Source organism: Condylostylus longicornis, unplaced genomic scaffold, assembly GCF_029603195.1.
Source record: "Condylostylus longicornis isolate FDR11 unplaced genomic scaffold, ASM2960319v2 ptg000031l, whole genome shotgun sequence".
Classification (NCBI taxonomy): Eukaryota; Metazoa; Arthropoda; class Insecta; order Diptera; family Dolichopodidae; genus Condylostylus; species Condylostylus longicornis.
Window position 1 is genome coordinate 4,542,961 of NW_026578000.1, and position 27,353 is coordinate 4,570,313.

Below are 27,353 nucleotides of genomic sequence, written 5' to 3' on the forward strand. Positions count from 1 at the left end.
AACTTCAGAAAACAGAAAAAAAAAGTTTCGCCTAAATATATGCAATATTATTCGATTTTATCAATCAATGATATTTTCTGCAATAAATTCAAAATTAAAGTGTTGCTTCAAGATTTAAAAATTGGAATATTCTAGTTACTAGCTAGCTTACTGTCAAGTATAATTTTTTCTTAAATAATTACAATTTAAAAATATGTTATAGGTGGCAATTTAAAACTTATTTCTTTTAGTAATAATAATAAATTTTTGTATTTCAATAAAAATCTTATAATTTAGTGTTTTTTTAGCAAAATAACGGTTCTTGAAAATGTCTCGATATCTGAAAATTATTTATGTTTATATTTTTTATTAAGTAGCTGAGAAAAATTGTGTAAAGAGCATTTTAGAAATTTCACAAAAATTTCATGAAAAATTGCCGGGCAAAAAAAAAGGAAAAAAATAAAATATGAGAAACGTTGGGATTTTCCAAAAGTTCGAATGCTTGTATTTTCGAAAAAAAATTATTTTAATTTTAATTGTTTATTTTTTTTTTATTTTGTACATAATACGCAAGATTTATTTATAGTACATACATTGTATATATAAATTAAATTGTAAAATAAAAATTTCTTATTTTTTCATCATTAAGTACTTAAAGTAAGCATTTTTTTTATATAAGTATCTAAAAAAAAAATCCGTATACCAGTCGGTTAAAAAAGTTTTTATACATTTTAAATGTTTTATACTTCCAAGCCTCCAAATATGCAGTTTTTTAATCAATTTTTGAAAAATAAATTTAAGCAATCGTTTCTTTCGGATTTTAACAAAAAAAATTTATGTTTTTGTACGAAATAGGGAATTCCCCGCAAAAAATTACAAAGAACACGGAAAAATAATTATAAAGCCAAGAAGTACGGTCGGCTAAAATTATTTTACTATAAGGAACGGCGAGCTATTGTTGACATGATAAAAAGAAGAACCAAAAATTTCAACTCCATCTATCTTGTATCCTTAATTGTAATAAGATTTAGAGCTAAGAATATATTGAGTTATTTAGTATATAAAAACTTTTTTGACCGACTGATATACATATATGTACATACGTATAAGAATATAATATATATATATGTATATATATTTGTGAATTGTAGAAAAAAAAATAATACATTATAAATAATAAATTACCTCTTTCGAAGGTAAGTTTAACAAAAAAAAAAAAAAAATTGTAAAACAAAATTACAAAAAATCAAAAATTTAATCAAAATTCCATGTTCTAATGTATCGTTTATGTTCATTCCTTGGACATCTTCCTTCTGATATAGAATAATCACCAAATTCACATGTTGGTACTGTGCATCCCTCTTTTATTACACAACTACAAATATAATAAATTTCTATTATATAATTCTGATGTCACATATACTTACGTTAAACAAATTCAATACTTACTTTCTATCATCCATTGGAAATCCTTCTTCACCTTGTTTAAATCTTAGACAAGCTGTATCATTACTAACACAATCACAACGACAATTCTTCTTATTATTATTATTATTGTTATTATCATCATTATTATTATTATTATCTTCAAAAACAGTAAAATATTTGGCACATTTACATGGTAAACTAAAATTTAAATTTAATTGTTGTTGCTGTTGTTGTTGATTTTGTATTAAATTTCCAGTATCATTTTTTATTAATTGTAATGGTGCAGATGATGATGATGAAGATGATAATGATGATGTTGGTCTATAACGTTCACGTTCAACACAATGACATTCAGTATGATTTTCAAATGATAATGTTTCAACAATAGGTTCTTTAGTACCTAATGGTACAACCTTATAAAAGAATAATAATTTTAATAGATTTATTAAATTAAAGATAAGGGAAGAAAATACTTACATAAAAATATAAATCAATTATTTGTGATTTTTTCATAACACATGTCCTAAAATCTGATTGACAACATCCAGTATCATCACCACATTTATGTATTATTGTACAATGTGGTACATAACGTTTTGATGGTTCACTAATTTGAATAATTTTTGGTTTTGGTATTCTACATTCAGCCTCATAACCTACTCTCATTATATGTGCATTTACTTTTTGAACTGTGAAAAATTTAAAGGAAAAATTTTATATGAATAAGAAGTCAACTGGAGTTTTTTATATTTGTAGGTTCATTTTAATGTTGCAGTATACAGAACAAAATATTTTGTAATTAAAATGAGTATTAGTTGATTGGAGGATCAAAGCTACCGCAATTGCCTTGCTTTAATTATGCCACATTATATTAGTATCGGGTGATTTTTTAAGCGTTCTTATTCTGAACAGAAAAACTGTACAACTAATTACAAATTTCCATGTAATTTTTGAATCAAGAACGGTGTCGAGGAGAACAAGATGGCTGACGAGCGGGCGATGGCCGACACTTCGGAAATGTAGTTGTCGATGCTTCCCTTCTTAGAGAGTCGAAGAACATTATAGATGAGAAAATTAGAAGTAAGGGAAGCGTGCTTTGGTGTGGCGGGCGCAACTACAAGAGCCTTATCGCCGAAAAGGAGCGGAGAAATAACGAGGGCGCTGTTGGTGATGGTTGCTGGCTGAACTACGTTCGGGTGATGGAGGATGTGCAGCATGTGCTGTGCAAGTACTCCGCTCTGATGCGAAGCAGAGGGCACTTTTTGGGAGGATATCGGTTCGACGGTTCGGAGGTTCTCTCAAAGGTGTTTGTGAGTAATGTGCTGGGGTGTTTTAAAAGACTTCAATTGATATAGGGGAATGGCTGCGCTGTGGACGCCGATAAACCTTCTGTTAGTCTAGTGCTGGATGGCAGCGATGAGGCTGCCGTCTCTCTGCCGACGGAATACCGTCGTATGCATATATAGATATTATATGAAAATTATTATTCTAGTAGCAATAAAAATTCCCTTTTTGTTTTAGTTTTACACAATTTACATCAATTTAAAATTATTTTCAATAAAAATAAAATTCTTCCAGGAATAATTTAAAATTTTCAATAATATAGATTTGTATTCACATATATAATATATACTTAATATGCAACATAGTGAATTATTTATGTAAGTTATAAAAAATGAATAATTAATTTTATTTGACATTTTGTTCTAATTTGTAAATTTATATTTTGTAATTGTAGCTAAATATGCATATACCTACATATTTGTCGTAATGTTATATACATACATACATGGTAACGAACACTGATATATTATGTATTTAAATAATACAAAATAGTGACAAATTCTAATTTTCTTATGTTCATCCATACACACATGCATAAATAAAATTATGTTCAAAATTATTTTAATAACATGATATTTTGAGTAATTAAATTGAATATTCAAAAATTTTAAATGATAATTTCAGTGGCTCTAGGAAGTAAACTAGGAATTTTAAATTTTATTAAACTTTAATAGGACAAACTTTTTTAATTATGAATTTATTAATACAACATCATAGTTGTGAAATTAATAAGTATGTGCTTATTACACTAATAATTTAACTTAATGGAAATTTCTTCATGCAACTGCAGAACAAATGGAAAAAATTTTCTCCTCGAACTGGACTCGAACTAGTGACCTACCGCTTTCTAGGCGGACGCTCTACCAACTGAGCTACAGAAGCATGAAGAAATTGCCTCTCTTTTTTAATGTTATTTTTAAATTTAAGGCAAATTTCTTTCAATTAAATCATTTAAAACTCAATTTTAAGTATAACCTAACAAGAATATCGGAGTAAAATGAGATATTGGAGAACAAATCAGCTAAATACAAATATTTTTCTCGTAATATCGAGAAGTTCGCCAAATTAAAAATTAAATTGTAAATTTGTAGGCAACACAATATGTGTTCGCTGAAATAGAATGTTTGTTATAAATGACTGACTGGTTCATTGTTTATGGAAGTTTTACTATGTATATATATCACTGATTCCCTGATATTTATATACAAGATTGATTAATAAATAATGAGCAATTAAATTACGGATTTTTCTGTTCAACAAAAATTTTCCCAAAACCTTAGTATTCACCATTATTTGAGCATTATAGCAGAAAATTTTATTTCACATTCATAAGTAAAATTAAATTTCACATAATAGGTACCACCTATCTTCAATTCTAATTTGTTTAGTTTTTTCTTTTTTGAAATAAAATGACTAATAGTTACTAAAAATATAATTAAATAATACAAATATGAGTTAACAAGCGATTGTAATTTTTGTATTTATTATGAAAAATGAAAAATAAGTAAAAATTTAATTTTTGTTGGTTGTAAAATTTTAAAATGAAATTATTAAAAATTTGACACAAAACATAAATTTGAATGAATTCCAAGTGGAATATACTCTAGTATTTAAATTCTAATAATAATGTGTGGGTACATACATAGGTATGTGGGTATGTAAAAAAATAAATTTCTAAATATTCTTATGGGAAAATTTGGGGGTAAAAACTAATGGATTTTTCGTTATTTTTCCTGTAATATTGTAGAATTTTATAAATAATAAAGAAAGTGGACACGATGTTAATCATTCACAAGAGAGAGAGAGAGAGAGGGAGAGAGAGAGAGAGGGAGAGAGAGAGAGAGAAAAAAAAAAAATAAATATACTTTCCAAAATTATAATGACACCAACAGATGGACTAAAAATATAAAATTTTTATTTTAAATTCATTTTAAATTTCTTCGCCTCCATTGTTGTTGATCTGTTTTTTTTTTTTTTTAACAAATTGTAAATTTATTAATTAACATTAATAAAAATATGGAGGATTAAGATAGCGCCATTTAATGGCGCTACAAAATTAATTAACTGAGAGAAAAACGATTATTTAATAGTGTTGGCGCCCTTGAATTTATTGTATTAAAAATAGTTGATTTATTGAATCGATTAACACGATTGAAATTATTTTAATTGAGAACACACTAAAAAAAATTATTGTGAAGTAATGTTGTGATTATTTATTTTTAGTGTACATGAAAAAATATTGCTACCTCTTATAAAGTTTACCACTTATTTACTAGAATTATATACGAGGTTAAAGTTAACTATATGACAATTTTAACAAAAAATTTGCATTAAAATGCACACAAAACCGTCAGCCATCCTATGACACCGAGTCAGATTGAAGTTTTTGTTAAGTTTAATTTAGTTTTAGTGATCGAAGAATTTCAAACCGATTAAAAATGTGAGTTATATGCAATCACTTTTTATAGTAGTCTGCAAATCGGTGAAAGGTACAATAACTTTCGTATGGTCTGAACCTGAAGGAGTCGTCTGTAGTATGAATATGCATATATATTCTTCTTCAGTGTAAATTTTCCGTTGATTAAATAGTGTCTGCCCGTCCGCATGATCATTTAAAAATGAATTAAACAAACACCACCACAAATTGAAGGCGGATATTTTAATTGGACCTATTCGGCAATGGGCTCGTCCATATAAAATAAAAATTGGAATATTGTTATCAAGGTGCAGCATAATTTTTACTTGAATTTGACCTTGTCAAGGTGGGGTATAATTTAGTTGGCTTGGACAGACTGAATGGTTTGTACTTGTTAACAACTTAATCAGGTATGAATATCGGAAAACACTCATATAATAGCCAACATGTATGTATACATAAATTATTTAATTTAAAATTTATTATAAGATTAAATATAATCATGAAATCAATTGCATCTATAGTACTTCGATAAATTATTTATATAATCGCAATGTGATCAGTTTTCTCTAAATATTTTTTTCTTAAAACTTTTTATTATTTAAATTCGCGATATTTTCAATAAACGTTTAAAATTCTTCGTATTTATGTAGCAAACAATGTACATAATGTATATATAAATACTAAAATTGCTATAATTTATTAATAAAATTTTAAAATATTTTTCTCTATTTAAATATTTTATTAATAATTTCCTTATTGAAATTAGATGGTTTTTTCTTCCTTTTATGAAATTCCACAATATTAAATTGGATAAAAAAATTTATGAAGTCTTATGGGATGCACACTCTTCTATATGACTTCTACTCTATGTATATATGTATATGTGTGTATATGTATAATACATTAAATCTCATTAGAAAAATAATAATGTTGTGATAGCAATCATATTCTTATTACAACAAAAAAAATATATGCACATAACAGAAATAATATGTATGATGTATACTATGTATTATATAATTATATATACATACTGGTACATACTATGTGGGTACATTCATAGGTTGCAGCAATTAGTCTTATAATTACCTTGTATCGTGACTTAACGAAATTGTATCAGATGGCCCAAATCGCAAATATATACGGACAAAACCACGTTCCTCTCTCTCACCGGTTTAGTTGTAACAATGAGCACTCCCCAATTCTAAAAACTCTATCTGTATAGCAAGTCGTGGAGCAATTTGTGCGATGCTTGCTATTTCAACCTCACACACGGGGTTGAGAACACACCCGCCCCTATATTTTTGGCAATCGACAGTTTTCGTACCGTCTGTACAAAAGAAAATTCATGTATGCGTCTGTTCCCTTTGTAAAATCACAACTTCGTAGTGCATTCTCTAGCTTGTATATGGCACCACATAATTGGTTCATGCTCAACGGAAAACTAAACTAGGTGCTAAAAAACTGAGAAGTGAAAATGGAAACTTCTGCAGCAGTTTAAAATTGTTGAGACTAAAATTTGAAGTTTGGTATACGGCTTATCTTCAATTAATTAAACAGACGGACAATTTAGACACCAATAGCCAAATTTTTTTACTCTTCTGAAAATATGTAGACGTATGTTAATAATGAACAAAAATTTTTTCAATTTTCTTAAATTTTTTGTGTTCTCAACTTAATATTGTTTGTGTGTGTGTATGCTCTTCGTTTTTTTTTTGCATTTTGGTTAGCAAAAGAACACGGAAGATTCACGTTCAGAATGAAATTTTGTTTTTTTTTTTCGATTTAAAAAAAAATTCCACTGAAAAAAATGGTATTGTCGCGCTTCATTATCAAACATATGTACTATAAAAATGCGATATGCATCTGTAGGGCAAAAGCAGGAATTTTTAACAACATAATCATCGCGTCTCCAGAAGTTGCATAAGTAAATAAAATAACTTATAAGTTGTAAGAAAACAATCTTTATAATGAAAAAATTACTTGTAACGTGTTTGTATTTTAGAAGGCATGTATATACATTTGTAGACATATATGTACATACATACATGTTATACGATGAACTTCCAATAAAGTAAAATCGATTGTTATTACAGTTAAGGCTTTGCAGTTATTGATCCCAATTTAAAATTTACGTTTGTAATATTTTGGTAGGATCTTTTTATTTTAAATTTCTACTAAAGCGAATTGAGACATGCTGGCCTTAATCATTAGGAAGATTTCGTTTCCTCGTTCGTTTTTGTAAGAAGCATTGGAAATGGCATCGCAAGAATAAAATCATAACAATGTCCTCAGAGAGTTGAGAAATATTGTAGGTTGTAGTTTTTGACATTTTGTCGCATATATTTGGAAATTTCCTCACTTACTATTTTTGATATTCTAGCTTTATATGTAAAAATATTAAAACAAGACTCAAGACTCATTACACCATTGCACCTATGAAAATATTTCTTATAGTTGCTGGCCATAACTATTATTTTTTTTTGAATGAAAATTATGTTTTAATTTTTTTTTTCGTTTTGTAGTTATAGTTTTAACTTGCAATATTTTAGTCCATTCTTCCATACTTTCAAACAAACAAAAAAAAATATAGAAGTTCTTTTGTTGTCAACAGATTAGCGCTGCACAAAACATACTACTTTTTGTTAGAAGCAAGCAACATTCTATATTTTTTAGAAATATGCTTGTATGTGTGTGTGTATTTATTTTCACAATATATTTTATGCGTTACCAGAAGATGGACCCGATAATATAATGTTGTGAAAGGAGGGAAAAAATTTTTTTATAAGAAAAATATTTTTAAGAATAAAGAAATTTTTTTTCTCTTTTGTTTTTTGTTTCTCTACAAGTTTTTATTTCTAAAGAGAAGAAAAGAATGCTTTCTTTATTGTTTTGTGTGCTTGACGGAATGAGAAACAGGAAAAGAAAAAATATCGCAAAATTTTGTATTGATCTTGCATCGACGAAGTTTGTAATTTTGTTGCAAATTTCTTTTTTTTTATTTCAAATATCCGCAGGGTGTTTGATTGGCCAATTGACCCATTATTGTTTTTTTTTTTTTATTTCAAAAGAAAATTTTTCTACACTTGTATCTCATTTTTTTTTTTTTGTTTTTTTCTTAAATCAAATTTTTTTCCTGTATTTTTGCCTTTGATTCTTGTAAATTTTTTTTTAAATTTTGAAAAACGATTTTTTAATCGTCGTCATTTGAAAAGGATGAATGAGAACTAAAAAAAACAATGTGAACATTTTTTTTTTCATATTTTCGCCCACCAACTTCTCTAATCGTGTATAAAATGTTTAAAAAAATTAAAAGTTTAATAACATCATTTTTCTCCGATTTGCTTAATCGTTCAATGCAAAAACTAACTTCATAGTTTTTATAAACCTTTAAAATTTATTTTGCATGTTATTAGAAATTCTCCCACATCTTATAAGATCTATTTACATTTTTTAATAAATAGGACGCATGTTATTTTGAGAAAATTTTTGCTTTTGTTCTAAGACCCATTTAACGGTGATTAAAATGTATGTAATTGATATTTAATAGGATTTTTGGTTTTTAAATGCCGTTATTATGAAAAAAATTTCAAATAGATATTAATCTATTGATTCTTAAATTTTTAAACATAGCCTAAAACTAGATTTCATTGAGAGAGAAATAAATTAAGTAACAAGTTTGACATTCATCTGTCACATAATTGTTAATTATTTGTCATGACAATTGTCATTTGTTTGTCATTTATTTGACATTTATCTTCATCATATTATTAAACGTCACCTCAAATATTTGATTTTGAATTGACGAACTTTTTTTCGGAAGAACAATAGAACGAAAACCAAAAATTTTCGAAAAATTTTCATATTTTAGATGTCACTGTTATACTACGTACCGGTATGCAATTTGATTTTTTCGGAATCCATTCTTAAGTATTTCGAAATTCGCTCGTGAGTTTTTCAAAATCATTTATTCTTGTTGAAAATAAAAAATTTTCAGTTCGGTAAAATTTCTTAAATGTTCTCTAGCCAACTTTATATAAAATTTAACATTATTTTTAAATAATTCAATCATAAAATATAGGCCGATTATATTTCAATACATACATATATATAAATCCAATTATTCATGGTGTTAATATAATTACTGTTATCGAAAAATTCGAATCAAAAGTGAAAAAATTAACTAGGTTGAATTTATCACGATTTTATTTTATTTTTTTTGTGTTTGTTATAGGATTGAATTATAAAGTACCATATTATGCAACACTAAGTATATACTTTATCATAAGAATTATTTTATATAGAATTTTCTATATATAGTTAGCTAGTTTTTGTAATATTTACCTTCACTATAATATCTACGTCTAGAATTTGCAACTGCTTTTGGTGAACCATATTTTTCCCATTTTTCTTCAGTTAAACTTTCAGATTTTTCATTATTCTTTGTATTATTTTCATCCTTAGGCTCATCATCAATATAATCGTACTATAATAAGAAAATAAAAAAAAACAGAAATCAAAATAATAAATAAATAAAAACAGGAATTCTTTTTCTAAATTAACTTGTTATATAACAAGTAAAACATACAACATTCAATATACTCGTATATACACAAAGCTAAATACACTCTAACAACATTGCATTGAATTACGCTATACATTTATAATCGGAATACAAAGAAAAAAAAATAATGTCATTGTATGAATTGAATTTTAAGGTTAAAATGGCAAATAATTTAATATTTTTAATATCTTATGACTTTATTAACAAAAAAAAACAAATAAAAATACGAAAATTTTAAATTTATTTATGAATTTTTTCTGATTTTTGTGGTTCTGTTAAAAAAAAATTGGAGATAAGAGCATTTTATTCATTCATATTTTTCTGCCTCACAAAGAACTAGGATATTTTTCATGATTTTCAATAAAAATAATAGGTTTATAAAAATTTTTTTTTTATTTTCTGTTTAAAATTATTGGCATAATAAATGTAATCTGTATGCTTTATACTCTAAGGGTATAAATTTTAATAAAAATAAAATAATTATTTTTTAAACAATTTAATAATTTTTTTTTGGTTTTGGCTTTTTTTAGTAAAATATTGAATTATATTTAATTGAGATATAAAATTGGAAAAAATAATCATATTTGACCCTGCAGGTGAAATATAACAACTTGTGGACTGTAATTGTTAAAGTATTTTATTCAAGTTCAAAATGTTATATAAGCTGTTAATTATGTGCAAATAGTATAGTATATTGTAACTAGTTGTTAACGCGAAAGATTCATGTTATTGCAGAGTTTTATAGTTTGGTGTTAATTTAAGAGCATAAAACAATGAACTTTTTTGAAAAATAATGGTAATTTTAGAATAAATTAATTTTATGTATATATTTTTGATATTATTATTACAGGGTTAGTAACCGAAATCTTTAGGGGTCGTCTAGCCATATGGAAATCTATTGTGATTATCACCCAGTTATCTACATTAGCAGTATACTTAAGTCTCTGGAAAAATGTAGTATTGCAGTCATTTGAAACTGTGAGACTTTCGTTAGAGTACCTGGGATCTTAAAGTATATGTTTTAAGAGTTTCTGGTTTTTTTGTTAGCCTGAAGTTACTCTCCTGTTATACATATTATAGTGGTCTGATACAACTTAAAATGTATTGAAACGTATTGAAAATATCTTCCACAGGTCACGTTTCTATCCATGAAGAATAGAAACTGTCTTTATAATTACGATCTCATTACCATACTGAAACAATATCTCTTTGCTAAAGAGAATGCTTTTAAATAAACATACGCTCGAGACCCACCCTCCTGATGAACTCAAGCAACTTGTGAGGACCAGAAGACCGTAACTCGGCCACCGTTAGAGCAAAGCCCCTCAGCACCTCCCTCCTCCTATGAGCAAGAGCATCACATTCCTCCAGGAGGCGCACTGTGGTCTCTCCATACTCCCCACAGAATCTGCAAGTATCCTCATTTTCCAGGCCAAGCCGACTGAGGTGTCCCCTAAGCCTGCAGTGACCCGTCAAAATGCCGGTGAGTTGCTCACCTGGTTCTTGCACATCCCTATAATTTTCCTAAATCGCTTCTAGTCATAATCTCCCAGGAGCTCCTTGGTTTGCCACAGCTCCGGAAGACTTCTCCAGCGCTCTGACCGCCTCCTTTCTGATTCCTTCCTTAATTCCCAACGAATAGTATGTGGTTCGATTCCGTAGAAGGGCTCCGGCCCAAGAAGAGGTGTGTTTGCCCCCTTTCTTGCAAGCGCATCAGCGGCCTCATTTCCTTCCACGCCCACATGGCACGACACCCAACACAGTGTGACCCGGTTGCATCTGCCTAACTCATTGAACTTCTCAAGACAGCCCCATACTATCGCGGATGATACTGAAAACGAGTTCAGCGCTCCGATCGCATCCTGGCTATCCGACATAATCATTATCTCCTGTCCCCGGCACCCCTTTCCAGGCTGAACCGCACGCACATTTCAATGGCGTGCAACTAACACACTCGGAAAAGACCGAAACACACTCGGAAAAGTTCCTATAGGTTCGGAGAATTTTGTTCTTGGCCCAAATACCAACGCACCCGTCCCAATACTGGTCTTTGACCCATTTGCGTAACATCTGATAACGTGTGTTCCCACTGGGCGACCTGAAAAGTCACGCTCCCAGTTCCTTCTCTGTTATTCAGCAACGAGGCAAAATTTTTCTCGAAGCTGTACCTCTTTACCATGTCGTCCCGAGGCATCGATAAGAGCGGAACCTCCCCGAGGTTGTATAGATTTCATGTTATAATTGATTTCTAAATTTTAATAACTTGCCTAAGAATATATAACTGAATTACAATTGGCGGGAGGATCTAAATGACATAATTTTTCTTATTCATTTATTCGTAAAATTTTATTAATATAATAAGGAGAAAGTTAAAAATTATTTTTATTTTACTTACCAAATCAAAATCTTTTTCAAAATTATTAAAAATTTCATGATGATTAATTAAATCCTTTTTAATTAAATCAATGTCATCGTCAACATGTTGATATCTTCGTTGATATTGATCTTCATGATCATTATCATTATAATTTTCATTAAGATCGCCATCATCATCATTTACGTTATCGTGATAGTCACGATTTAAAATAATTTTTTTATGTACATTATGTGAATTTTTATTTATATGAATATCTTTGATCTTAGATTCAAAATTATTGAAAAGATTTCCAAGAATTCCATGATTTTCTTTGATGTTATCATCATCATAATCATTATCATCATCATCATCGTTATCAACATTGCGATCTTCATTGTAATAATAATAATCATCTTCATCATCATCTTCATTATTTTCATCTTCATTTACAATATTTTTATTTGTTTTATCATTATCGTTTTCATCATCGATATTATTATTATCATTATCATTTTCATTCTGATTTTCATTCTCATCATTATTGATATTGTAGATTTTATGATTTTTTTTCATTTTATCGATATTAGGATTAATGTTGACAATTTTTTTATGATTATCATTATAATGATGAGCATGATGATGTTGATTATAGTTGTGTTCACGATAATGATGATGTCTTCCAATTAATTCTGTGGAATGTTTGGGTGTTGTCTCTGTTTTATGATAAGATTTCGATTTAGATTCATTTATATCCGTTATTGGATAATATTTTTGATGATTCATTTGATGATGCTGATGATGTTGTTGTTGTTGTTGCTTTTGTTTATGTTCTTGCTGCCGCTGTAACACAATGTTATTTTGATCTTGAGGATTTTTTCTTAATGGAAATTTTAATGCCGCTCCTTCTTTAATTATTGCATCTGATAAAAATGATGATGATGATGATATTGATGGTGGTAGTTGTGGTGCCATTGTTATATTTTGTGATTTACTATGCACTTTATTTTCATTTAAAATTTCAATGTTTTTAGTTGAATTGACATTGTTATGATGCCGATGATGATAATCAAAATAATTTTTATATTGATGTGTTTCAGTATACGGTTTTATTGGTTTCATAGTTGTAATTGGAAGAATTGGGGTTGAATGAGAATTTTTTTTTAAATTTATTGCAGAATTAGAATTAGATTGATGTAATTGTTGCGCTGAATTTTTATAATTATTTTGATTTGAATTTAAAATATGTGTTGGCGGTAATGAAAAACTAAATGGATGTTTTGCTTCATCAAGTATTTTATGATTACTGTTTGATGATGATGATGATGAATAATTGTTAGTATCTCTTGAGTAATCATTATTTTTTTTATTAAATTCTATATGACTGATTTGTTCTTTATTTGAAGGAGTTGATAGCGATGAAGAAGTTGAATGTGATTTTGAAAATGTCGCTGAAGTTGGTATATGATGCAAATATTTTCGATTTTCTTGTAAATAATTATAATGATGTTGAGGTCGTTGCTGTTGCATTTCATTTTGATTTTGTTGTAATTGTTGTGTATTGAATCTATTATTTAATTTAGAGTGATGATTTGATTTATGATGTTGATTTCTTGTATGCTCATGTAATACTGTTGATGATGATGGCGATAATGATTTTGATGGTAATGATGATAATGTTCTAGTTGTGTCATCAATCTTATGATGACTATTTAATTGATATGAATTCACTATTATTTTATTACTATTTAAACTACTTAGGATAATAGTGATTACTGTCACAATAAATATGTTAAAATTTTTTGAAAATATTTTGTATGTCAACATTTTTCTCTTCTTTTGTTGATTTTTTTTTTCCTTATTTTTTTTTTCAGTGTTAAATTATTTTTAGCCTAAGTTTAAATGAATTACATCTAAAAAAAAAAAAGAAAATTTGAAAATATTTTACATTTTACATTCAATGAATGGTACTGGAACAACTGGGTACAGGAAAAATCATCAAATGAGAAAAATAAAATTTTTTTTTGGTCTTGTTTTAAAGTGCAAATTTGTTATAAGTGACACAAATAAATTTAATGAGTTTTTCTTTTTTGCTTAAGTTTAAAAGAAATTCAAAATAAACATGTTAATGTAGCCGACACTAAAAATTATGTACTTAAATGGTAAATTTGAATTGGCGCTAAAAATAATAATTTAACAATGACATTATACCGTCGGGCTCATTGATAGTAAAAATGTTTTTTGCAATGCTCTCTATGGTAATATTTGTTATTTGCATTAAAAACCATATAAGAAATGTAGGTTTTTGTTTTTGTTTAAGAATTGTAATTAATGAGGTTTTTGTTTTGTAGACAGATGTTTTTCTTAAATGAATCATTTAATTTTATAATAGTAAATCGAAGAGAAATGATTAATAATAATAAAGACTTAAAAAATCTTAACCTAATGTTGGAAACATGAGCATGGAGAATTTTTCTCGTTAACCTGAATTTTAATTTGAATTATGGTTATTGCATGGTGAAAATGTATATTGAATTATGAATAGCTTAATTACATAAGATTTAAATATATTACATAATCTTGTATAGGATTACGTTCGAAACTGTTCGACTTAAAATTTCTTGTACGTCTATAATCATTATCTAATAACTTCTCTCGTAATAAAAGCATTACCAATAAATTCTGGAAAATTTTTAAAATGACCGCAATACATGCAATAGGAGATGTTATGGGATCATACTTCTCCATGGTAGAGAATTGTATAAGCTATTATTAGCAAGATGTCGGTCTATTTGTCTGTGTTTGTAAGTAATATACAGGATGATTCAGAAAGGTATACAAAAACATATACTATTGGTTAAAGGGTCGAAAATGGGTAAAACTTTTGTTCCGGAGTAGGTGCAAAATCTCAAGGGTTTTCGAGATACAGGGATTTTAACGAATTTTCACGAAATTTCTAGTTATCTAAGCTTTTTTGATTATAACTTCCGTTCCAAAAAAGATAGGGGCTTCAAAAAAACAGTTTCTGAAAGGTCTAGTGAAGGGCTTAAAATAAACATCTTGCTTGATTATTTAAGGGCCCTAATCAAATGTAAAAAAGGGGAAATAACTTACTAGCGTCCTTAAAGTTGGAAAGAAGTATTTAAAAGGCATATTTTAACAATCCACTGCAAAACTTTTGCTTAAATATAAATAACACACATTGCGGCTGGTTATGCGCTGTTCACATCAGATTTTTAATACGTATTTGATTCATTTGATTTTAAAAAAATAGCTATGATTGAAAATTCTAATGCCTAAATCCAATAAGAGTATAATCATTGGAATAGCCAGTAGTCATATAATTCAATAGTAGTGCCGCTAAAATTAGAATTAATTATTTTTAAAATTAATTGTCATTAATTTGATCTGAGCGCATATTATAATTGCCGTGCAGTTATTCACATTGATATTAATTTATAATATTTTTTCAAATTAAAATCATTACTAATTTTACATTTTAATTACATACGTAATATATGTATTTTTTATTATTTAATATACTAAAATCCAAAGAGAAATCCCCAAGTTTATTTAATTTATAATTAAGATTTTTATATTCATGTCATTTACCTACATTTCTAAAAAATTTTTATGTCAATGATCAATTAATTTTTTTTTATTTTACTTAAATTTTCGTATCCAATCTTACAATATTTTCTTTCAAGCTTAATTTAAATTGGATTCTAAAAGGATTGTTGTCATTTTATAATTTTAATAAAAATAAATAAATGAATTTTTTAATGTTAAAATATAAAATAAATTTCCATTAATTTTAATTACCCTATTTTATTTTAAATCAGTTAAAAATGTTGTACAACTATAGTAAAAATTAATTTAAAAACAATAAATCATATAGATATGTGAAAATTAAAATTTAAAAAGAATAAAGTTAATTAATATGCATAATTGTATATGAATGTGTGCAGAGCTCCCTTTCAAAATATTGCGAATAAAAATAAAGAAAAGAAGAAACGAAAAAAAAGTGGAACGATTTATGCAAATTACAAAATATGAATTGCACTTATGCATGCTTATATGTTTAAAAGCTTTGGTTTTAAAAGTAACAAAATTGGATTTATTATTAATGAAATTCATTTTATATTTAACAATTTAAATATTTAGCTATAATAAAAAAACATTATGATTGAAAATTTTCATTTAGAATGCTTGAAAAGTTTGCCACAAATAACCAACATTTTTTTTTATGAGATTTCTACATGTTACATTAAAAAGTGAGAGAAAATTGTACATGAGCTCAATTATTGTGAACCGTAATTAAAATTGTTAACATTAATTGTCAACTCTCATTATTCTCAATTAGGACAGTAATATTGTAATTTATAATAAGTGATCATGTGTTATATAAAATGAGTAAAAATAATGAGAATTATTGAGAGTAAAATTACTTAATCACTCTTTACGTATTATTATAATGAATTGAGTATTATGAATATGATACTCAATGATATTATAATTAAAAATATGGGTATTAATTAAAATTTACGTATATTACGTATTTATTAATATTTTTAATGTAATAGTATAGAGCACCCAGATAAATTCAATAAATTTTGAATTTTTTCTAATAATAATTTTTTTCTTGAAGAAAGCTTTGAAATTCGATTTCGGAATTAAATATTTTTCATTTCTAACCTAATTTGCAATGTTTTATAAATTTTCTTTGAAATTGTTAATACTGGATATTGTGAATTTATAATCTCATATACATATGTACAGGGTCGGTTCTGAATTGTTCAGGGCCCAATCTTTAAAAGCAATGACCAATATGCAATTAATAAAGCAAAATAACAATTTTAATTTTTTTTAAGTTTATAATGACGTTTCTCTTTTTCGGCGTTCTTTGCAAATGCTAAAATGGTAGATCTGGCATAAATGTAAGTCTAATAATTAAAATTGTATAAATGTTTTTAAATGAATTTCCCGCAAAGTTTTTAATTCTTACACAATAACAAAAATTGAAACTTTTTTTTTTTTTAAATAGTCGCCTAAATTTGTGACACAACATTAATATGTCGTATATGTCGCGACATATCACTTCAAGAGACGTACTGTATGTGTTTATTTTACGTATAACCGAAAAACTTTTAAAATTACATTAAGTATATGTAACAAAATTTAAATGATTTCCTAAATTTTTTATTTTTTTTTTGTCTTATATCCTAATAGTGTCAACAATATTTCTTTATACATTAAAATAAAATTCTTTAATGTTTTAAACTTTTAATAAAAAAATATTTATTTTCCATAAAAAAAAAAAAAATTCCAGACTTTGATTTTTGTTTTTTTGTTAAATTAAAATATCAGACATAATAAAGAAAAAAAAAACAAAACACATATAACTGACAGATAAAAAGTATAATAAATTTTAAATTTAAATAAAAAAAAATTAAGAATACAATTTAAATTTAAATAAATAAAATATATGAAAGCGCAGAATGATTAATGGGTATGCGCCAAATTTTGCATATATTTTGAAGAAATTCTCATAAAATTTGTCATACAATTAAGTAAGTTGTAATTTTTTTTCTTTGAAATTTAATATTTTGTTTTTGGAACATTAAAATTATTTATGCCACTTTTTTGAATTGGTAAATTGGTAGAGTATAAATGTAAAATTATAAAAATTTAATTTTAAAATAATAAAATTTTTTATGTATTTTTTTTGGTTAATTATTGTGAATTTTTATGATAACGCCTTAAAGGCTGTTTTAAGCTTTTATTATTTAAAAATAATTTCAACAAGTTTAATAGTTTTTCTTAATTTATTTATTTAAATTAATTTTAATTAAAATTTGATACTGCGGGCTTGGTTCTCTCTTGGCTTTTTTTTTATTTTCAATTAATTTTAATATGCTATAATAAATTTTTAAACAAATTATGGCTAATTTTTGCACATATGAAGAAATTTTTACAGTATAACAGTTACAGTATAACACTTACAGTATAACAGTTAAAGTATAACAGTTATACGATTACAAATATTCAAATAGTTTTTTTTCTGTTCACTTTTAATAAATTTTTCTATTTATAAATAAAAAATAATATTCTTTTAATTTTCTTAAATTATTTTGATAAAAATAGATTTTTATTTACAATTAATTCCTTTGAATTCCATTAACAAAAAAAAAAAAAAACTTTTTTATTTTATTAAATAATTTGAATATTTTTATTTTTATGTTATTAATTTTATTATTCACTATAAAATATTATTTTTTTTTTCTTTTTTTTTATTTAATTTATTTTTTTCTTGTTAATTTATCATTTACTGCTCTATAAAAAAAATATTTTGTATTTATGGCGCGAGTATTTAATCGACCGACCGCCACGAAAGCAATATGAATATTGGCTAAATGATTTTTCCGATGTTTTTGAAAAGAGTGAAGAAAAAAAAATTAAAAGAATTCCTTGTAAAAAATTCGGGAATCTCATTTTTGGGGAGAAAATAAAAAAAAAAATAAAAAAAATTTATTTACTGATTCTAATATTAAAATATATGAGGGCAATCCGTATTTATTTCAGATGTGCTATTTTTTTGGGGACGATGAGATACTGTACGTAATTTTTCCTACGTGTGAAAATAACAGTTATTGCAGTATTGATATTTTTTTGGTATGGTTCGCGTGCCAGTCTCATACTTTTTGGCCGTATGATTACAAAGAAAATTCCTGCTTCATGTTTGCTATTAGGCCATTCAGCTATTTGCTAAAGGCGGTATCCGCTTTCATTTGGTCAGCTCGCCAGTTTTCTTTTAGCTTCACTACCATAGCAGTGTTCCAAGGTCAACGAAGGTGCCACGAAATACAGCTAAAGTGTCATCTACAAAAACAAAATGTCGACTTTCTCAACCTACACATAATTGCGCCACATGCAAGCTCCGGGCAATCCGATAAAAATTTGCAACCGCATTTTTTCATTAAATTCTCTTACCAAATTCTACTTGGTGTTTGAGAATCTTCAGTTTCAAAGAAAAATTTTTCGGCTTGCGAAAGACCCTTATACAATTTTTCAGCTTTGGGAACAAGGATTTTGTATCAGTTAAATAGTCACCGGAATAGTCACAGTCCATGTCGCCACACAAATTATTAATTTTGTAGCTCATGTAGAACTTCATACCGTCGGTTGGTGTCGCTTCAGGAGCCTTCGTTATACCATCATTCAAACGGTCTTTTGAACTTCTACAAGATTTTTAATTGATTCGCATACACCGGCCACCAGATTAATGATCCTTATATTGGATCTTTATCGCTGATTGATTAGTTACGGACTAATCAATCAGCGGCTAACCGCAAATTTCCTTAAAAACATTGCGTGTAAATATGGGCTTAATACAAATGATTTACCTCATTAATATCTGCGATTCAGCCTGCCTAGAGAAATATTTATATATATTTTATTTAATATAAATATTAAAATTTTTTGCTGTAACATAGCAAATATGATCGTACCCAGGAATGTCTTTAAATGTGTACGAAAATAAGCAGTAAATTTTTGATTACAAAATTCAATAAGTAAAATTAACTTGTTCAAGTAGTTCAATTTCAAACATAGAAAACCTCAATTCAAAATTTTTAAAAACAAAAAAAGAAAATCACAATCTGTTTTTCGCGGCTAATGTTTAATATTCATTTGAATGTCAAAAATGACCGCCAAAAGAAAAAAAAATTTGCGATCGATTAAGTGCAGACAAAATTGAAACAGAATTTTTATTAATTTTTATGGCCTTTTTGTTTTTTGATCTTGTTTTTATTGAAAATATGCTATACTTTATGTTAAAACACACATATTGGATCATTATTGGTGTGCTAATTTTACCCTAGACATTATAGACACTTTATAGACAGTAGACCAGTACACATACGTACGTATGATATAAACAACTTTTTCTTTATATTTTAAATATAATATTTATTTTTTCTTTAAATTTTTTTTTAATAGATTTTTATAAAATTTTATGAGGTTTGTTACCGCCAGAGTAAATCGAATCAATTTTTATGCAACGAGGTGTTTTAAATTAAATTCAAATCTGATTTTTCAGTAGTTTTAGTTGAAAAGCCAATTACCACACACATACTTATCCTATGTAATCGATTTCGATAAAATTTTTTTTTAATACTTGATTGAACAAACGGGGAGTTAGATATATGGAAAAATACTTAATTTTAATTTTTTGATATTCAATTGAGAAAATTGTTGTACTATGATACTAGCTATGATGCAGATTGGAGTATGATAGACTTTTGTTTACATGTTAATACCCTAAATAAATAGATTTTTAATAGTTTTAAAATTTTGTGAAGTCTTAAAATATTTAGCATTAACACCATTCATAGCCAAGCAATTAATGTGTCGTAAGTCAAGCTTATTCTGAAATATGCGTATTGAATTTGAACACCTTATGCGACATTGATATTTTGCTATATACTGGAGCTGCTCTTGCATACTGATCTTTCATACTGTTCATGAACAATGATCAGCTCAACTCTGTATATAAATATTGTATTACTTTACCATTTTAAAAAAAATTATAGTTTTATTAAGGTGGTAGCTCCGAATGTTCAAGAATTTTCAGGAACATTTCAATAATTATTATTTGAGCATGGCAATTCTGCATTCTTTTCCTTAAAAGTAATACGTTTCACATATTGTATAGTATTATATCATATATATATATATATTTTAAAATACATATTACATTATTCAACTGGCTGTTTTGGGCTAGAGAAAATTATGCATACATATAAACATACACATACTCTATATTTATTTTAAATTGAAAATCGTAAACGATTCATAAATATTAAATTTATGAATTTAAATTGTGGCATAGCATACATATTTAATGAATATATAAGTACAATAGCATATTGAAGACAAATTGTATAATATTTATGTATGTAGAACAGTTTAAATTCAAAGAAATAATAATAATATAAATTTTTCATTTTAATTTCTTGAATGAGTTTTCCAATTGTTTGCTTTCCTTTTTAAATATTTTGTTTTTATTATTTTTATTATATTTAATGGGTTCCATTCGTTTTATTAATGGAATGACCATATGTTCACACATTTATACTATTATATTCATATAACAGTTTTTAGGTTTTTAAATATTTTTGTATCTACAAATATATTGGTATCGTTCCAAAATTATATGAAATATTTCTGTAAAATAATAATAAAACTGCATTTTAAAACTGCATAGAACTGCAATTGATAAAACAATTTATGTATATGTATGCATATTCTGTTGTGGTTATAGAATTGAAATTTATTTAAATATTTGGAGTAATTAATTATTTGGATTTAAATTTTGCTTTGAAAATTCATAATATTAGTGTATACATTAATTAAGAATACGGTCAAGGCATTAATATGCGATATATAAATATCGGCCTAACTTCCTTCGATAAAAAAATAAGCCAAGAAGAAAGAACAAATTAATTGGCAAGTTGTTTTTCTTTTTAAGATGATTGCTAAACTATGCGTGTATTATACATGTAAGTAGGTGAGATCGAGTTATTTTAGGATTGGGGATAAGTTTTGTAGACTTGACATAAAGAGTTCTTCAAATATTTAATGACTTCAAATATTTGGAATAGAGTTAACAAGTAAGTTATTACATATGATATTTGCAAAGATTCAATTATGCACATAAGACAGAAGAATAATTATTTGTTTTCTTTAATTTTTTATGGAAAAGCACGTAGAAAAGAGATGACCTGGCAGCTTTCGCAGAAACTCCAGAGTATGGAGTATGCAGATGACATAGTCATATTGAGCCACTCAACAGAAGAAATGCAAACAATCATCAACGAGCTGAGAGAAAGGGCCGAAGCTTTGGCTCTACGCATAAATCCCGCTAAGACCAAATGCTTGAGAATAGACTCTACAAGCCAGGTACCAATGTACTTTCAAAATACCCAGATTGTGGGCGCAGCAGAATTTGAATACTTGGGTAGCGTGCTGGCGACTGATATATACGGGGCACGAGTAGAGATATAGAACGCAGAATATCAAAGGCCGGAAGTGTATTTGAAAGGCTGCGGCCGGTGTGGTGGTCTACACAAATAGCAAGGAGTACAAAAATCAGAATATTCGATGCGTGGTTTCGAAGAACAACATGAGAAAATTGCAAATGTTCGTAAACAGCTGCCTTAGGATTATGTGCCGCATTTTCTGGCGCAGAAGAATAATGAATGAGGAGTTGTGAATTCTGAGAAAGCAAAGACCGATCTGGGTCCAGATAAGAAGGAAAAAGTGGAAATGGATTGGCCATATTCTGAGGCTGCCAACAACATCACTGGCGCGCCAGGTCCTAGAATGGAATTCCCAAAGGAGGAGAAGTGTCCGAAATAAAAAGGATGGCGCAAGGCAGAGAAAATTAGCGAGGATATGTGGAAGCACTATGTTCCCTAGAGGAATAGAAAGGGGAAAAAAAATTTTTTTTTATGGAGTATCAATTGTTGATCAGGATACTAAACGAAAATTAATGAACATTTTATTTTAAGTTGGGACGGTGACGATTCAAACAAAACTATTAGTAAAATACTTGAAAATCAATTTAAATACAAGATTTCACAAACTACAGACGCCGAAGCAGTGATGTGATAACTGAATAGATTAATGACAAATATCAAGAGCCGATTTTGCCAATAGTGGTTTTCGAAGTCATGAAAGTAGTCCCGCCTGATTGATGATGGTATCATTTTACACACTTTTTTAAAGAATATAAATATGTAGAAAAAGCAAAGTGGAAAGATTTCGAAGAGACACTGCAACAGTATAATTATCAGTTAATGCCAAAGGGTACCTAGAAGGTAATAGTAGAGGACGAGAATAAGTGGAGTGTGCCAGCAAAAAATATCAAAGTTGTGTTGTGTAGGGGTTAAAGTAATGCAAACCAAATCGATCGTGCATCTGATCGGGTCATGATTTCCTAAAACTAATCAAACTGTTTAACCATAGGTTGGATCGAGAGTCCTCGTTCGTTTAAGCCTGTCGCTCTTTTACCTATAATCGGGGAGATTTCAATATTCCCATACTATTTTAAAAGTACCCTGTGCTTTACAGCACAGTTTCTTATTTCTTTACAATACACCTAAACCCCTATCGGTGTCAATATATCGTATATATTAGGGAGTACCCACCGATTTGATTATAGATACATATTTTGTGTTTATTCGTATTAAAAGTTCAATGTTCTACAATATTTCATTTATTATTTTAAAAATATGATCCCAATTACATTAAAAAAAAAGAAATTTTTGTTGAAAATTAAAATTTTGAAAAATTCTTAATTTTTCTGTCTTTTTGTTTTGTTTATTTATCTAGCATGGTATTGTTATCTTATTTTCTGTCAGTTACCGGCTATTATTTTGAAATGCATCGAGCTTTCATACTGCGGCAATCTCTTTTGATTTCACTTTGTACAATTATTTTTAATGTCCTAAATGTTAAACGTAGACAATTCATTGAACACAAAAATCAAAAAAAAAAAACTAAAATTGATTATAATTGAATTTTTAATAATAATCAGTTGAAATTATTGGGAAATTATTTTAAAATTTAATTTATTTTAAATATTTATATAAAATGGAGCCAAAAACATTTTTTGTTGTTTTTTTGATGATTGAATAAAAGATAAAACAGAAATACCATATTTGAATTTAGTTCTGACCAAATTTTATAAAATAAAGTGTATGTGTTTGTGTTCAAGAAAGCAATGCTTAAAATTTTTGTGAGTTCAAAATATAAGAATAAATAAAAAAGGAGAATATTTTGTGATATAAGAAAATAAATGGATTTGGTTTACGAAACTGTGAGATTTTGCGATCAAAGGCTTTTTATCTGAAGTTAGATAGTTTGTATCTTTAAAAAATCTTAATATAATCATAAATTACGTCTATTATATCATGTGGTCATGGAATTAATTTTGATTTATTTGTCACCATTTGTTGTAGATATCTCTATTTACCATAGAGCACGCGCGTGTTAATAAAGTTCTGTCTAAGGAATTGATGTGGATGCAATTATCATCACTCTATGAACCTTAAATATAAAGCAAAATGATAACACTAATATTGAACACTTAACACTTATAACTAAAATAATTAAAATATTTAAATGAATACTGAAAATTTGAACTTTTTTATAGTCATAATATGCTAAATATACATGACTCAATTTTATAGCAAACTAAATAATCGCGAGTGCCAGACTTTGAATTATACTTTTCAAAATCCACTTATTCACTTGAATTATAACAAGGTTTAAAAAGTTCATTGCACAGTAAGTAATTCATACGTATAATGTGAAAAATTCAATTTTTGAGAATAAGAAAATTTATTTTTCTATAATTTGCAACTAATTATTTTTCATTATTCACACATTTTAGGGTACTTCCCAATATTTCGTTTTTGTGACTAAATCACATAAATTATTATGTACATTTTATTTTTATTCTTATCATGGGCCTTTGATTTTCATAAATTAAATAAATTATGTGATTAAGCTTTTAATTGAACGAATAAAAAATTATTTCATATAGAAAAATATTTTAATAAATGTTAGTATGTTTATAATCTAACTAACTAATATGAGCGTGAATAACAAAGTCACTCGCTGAAATGAGAAGGCCGATTTCCTGGTGAAAGCTGGGACAAATGCGTCCTTCATCGGACCTATTCCGAGTGCGGGCCACTCTAGGAGGTGTCTTGACCTGATCGTGGCTTTCTGGCTGGAAAGACGCTGTGGCGTTGTAAGGCGCTCTTTGCTGAGGCTTCTATCGTAGTTTGCCATTTGGCATTGGGCCTTTAACTCATATTTACAAAAAATTGGTAGATCAAATACGCAGTGGTGTAAATTTTGCGACTGGGGCACGGAGGACTCCATTAATGTTCTATTTGAGTGTGTTGGTTTGGCCCACTCTAAATACAGATTTTTCGGGGCCTTGGACTTGAATTCTCATGAATTGTTGTGCGTGACAGGTCTGTTATAATTTATCGGGAGCCTAAATCTTGAGTTCTATTGAACTGGCGCGGGGATGCACAAAAGATCTGTATGGCGCTGATTAAATTCACCCTATACATAATACAACATAACATAACTAAATTTGAAATTGATTTCGCATAAAAATCAGTAAATTATTACTGTTGTTTATTAATAATTGTTTGTGTGTGAATATTTTGTTATCGTATAACAGTTTCGTATCGTAATGTATATTTTAAAATAAATTTATGCATTGCATCATGATCTTAATTACGCATTAATTGATTGAATTCAAATTAAATTGTTAATTAAAATGTAAAATGATTTATTAAAAAAATTAAATTAAAAATTTTATTAAAAAATTGTAAAAAAAAAATGTTTTATAAAATATATGAAAGTGATGTTGTTTTTTCTACTTGAAAAAATATGAAATATTGCGTGATCTGTTAGCGAATTTATATTTAACAAGGTGTTCAAAAATTTTCTAACAAAAAACCTAGACTGTTATGAAAGTTGAATTTCATTATTCTCTATTAGATAGGGTAAAGTAATCTTCTACTTTTCTTATGTAATCTTCACATGTTTCTCGAAAAATTGGTGCGTACTGACATTTATATTTGTAATAATTTTTTAATTCTTGACTTACGCTGCAAGTATTAAAAGAAGCAATCGATCCTAAATTTTGAGCTTATGTTTATAGCTTTGATAATATTAAAAGACAAGAGGTCATATTAAGGTTTGGATTATTTTAAGAAATTTTTTTCGTATGCCGTTTCAATGCGAGAAGCAAATTTCCATTGTTGAATTCGCTTCTTTATAATATTATATTTAGTAAGAGAATTTCCTTATACAGACAATTCATTTCTGATAATTTATAAGTTTTATTTTGTAATTATTTATTATTTTTTAAAAAATATAAATTATTTCTTAATCTAAATTATTTGTTTTTTCCAAAAATTTTGAACTTTATAAGTAAACAGTAATAATTTGGTAGAGCGTCCGCCTAGAAAGCGGTAGGTCACTGGTTCGAGTCCAGTTCGAGGAGAAAAATTTTTTTAATGAATTTTTCTGCCTTTAACTCGTTCCTTTGATTACGTCATCCATCTGTTCTGCAGTTGCATGAAGAAATTTCCATTAACATAAATTAGTAGTGTAATAAGCACATTCTTATTAATTCCGCAACTATGATGTTGTATTAGTAAAATTCATAACAGTAATAATTGTATAAAAATATACGACATATCCTTTGAAAATTACGGCAATTTTAACTTTGAAAAATTCTCACTGTTATTCATAAAAATGCATTTTATTTATCTAACTGTTATTCACCGTTATTTGCAAAAAATATTATTCTTTTATTTATTCAAAATTTATTTAATTTACTGTATAATTTTTTTTTACATGAATAAATTAATTGATTTATTGTCCTCAATTTAAAATGACACTTGATTTCACTTTTGTTAATATTACTATTATTATTTTTGACAAGGAAAACCTTTAAAAATTTTTTTCCTTATTTTATCAAAAAACAAAAATACAAGAACCAAAAAAAAAAATTAAAAAATCTTTAATCACCCAATTGAAATGAATTAAAAAAAAAATACAAAAAAACCACAAATAAAATAAAAAATAATTGAAAACAAGAAAAAAAAAATGACACCGGTCGCGTGGAAAATGAAAAACGTTTTTTTTTTCGCTTTTTGTTTTTTTCTCTCTTTATTTTTTAATCATTATTTTGGCACACTTTTTTTATTATTTTTCTCGGCAAATTCATACATACACACACATGCACACATTTAATAAAACAAATTAAAATGTAAGGTAAATTTTGTTTTTAAAAAAAAAAAGCAAAATTGCTTAAAAACCGCACGTATTTGTTACACGTATTTTTGCGTATGTCGTAAACACAGAAAACATAAAAATAACAGCGCGCATCTAAACAAACCGACCGCGACGACGTCTCTTATTATTTGTTTTTTTTTTGATATTTTTTTCCGTTTTGTTTTTGCGGTATTTTTTGCGTTTAACGTTTCAAACCGATGTTTTATATTTAATTTTCATGTACACCCCTTATATACATATTCATTTATAATTTTTATATACAATGTATGTAAGTACAATAATCACTCGATCGAAACTATTTTAATTAAGTGGGCGCTGCCTTCACTTAATCATAGCGTTTTTATCTGTCTCTTTTAAATTCTCTCTCTTGTGCT

At 27.2% G+C, this 27,353-nt stretch overlaps 1 protein-coding gene across 3 annotated transcripts; it reads right to left on the reverse strand.

Annotated features, from left to right (window-relative positions):
- Positions 1-697: 697 nt before the first annotated feature.
- Positions 698-27,353, reverse strand: LOC129608327 (myb-like protein F). 3 transcript variants are annotated; one of them, XM_055519784.1, is made up of 7 exons: positions 26,918-27,353; positions 13,845-14,000; positions 12,130-13,088; positions 9,515-9,656; positions 1,885-2,096; positions 1,429-1,820; positions 698-1,354 (listed from the first exon to the last, which is right to left on the reverse strand). In XM_055519784.1, the coding sequence occupies exons 2-7, from the start codon at positions 13,912-13,914 to the stop codon at positions 1,234-1,236; spliced, it is 1,896 nt and encodes a 631-aa protein (XP_055375759.1). In that variant the 5' UTR covers positions 13,915-14,000; positions 26,918-27,353; the 3' UTR covers positions 698-1,233. The 3 variants fall into 3 exon arrangements, with proteins under 3 accessions (XP_055375759.1, XP_055375757.1, XP_055375760.1); XM_055519782.1 differs by having other exon boundaries at positions 12,130-14,000; XM_055519785.1 differs by lacking the exon at positions 26,918-27,353 and having other exon boundaries at positions 13,864-13,919.

Excerpts from the sequence above, each read along its gene's own strand:
- LOC129608327 (XM_055519782.1), bottom strand. The coding sequence starts at position 13,914 with ATGTTGACATACAAAATATTTTCAAAAAATTTTAACATATTTATTGTG. Across the intron at positions 9,657-12,129 it reads TTGAAAAAGATTTTGATTTG|TACGATTATATTGATGATGA; the intron begins GTAAGTAAAATA and ends TTCTTATTATAG. Across the intron at positions 1,355-1,428 it reads TTTCCAATGGATGATAGAAA|TTGTGTAATAAAAGAGGGAT; the intron begins GTAAGTATTGAA and ends TTATATTTGTAG.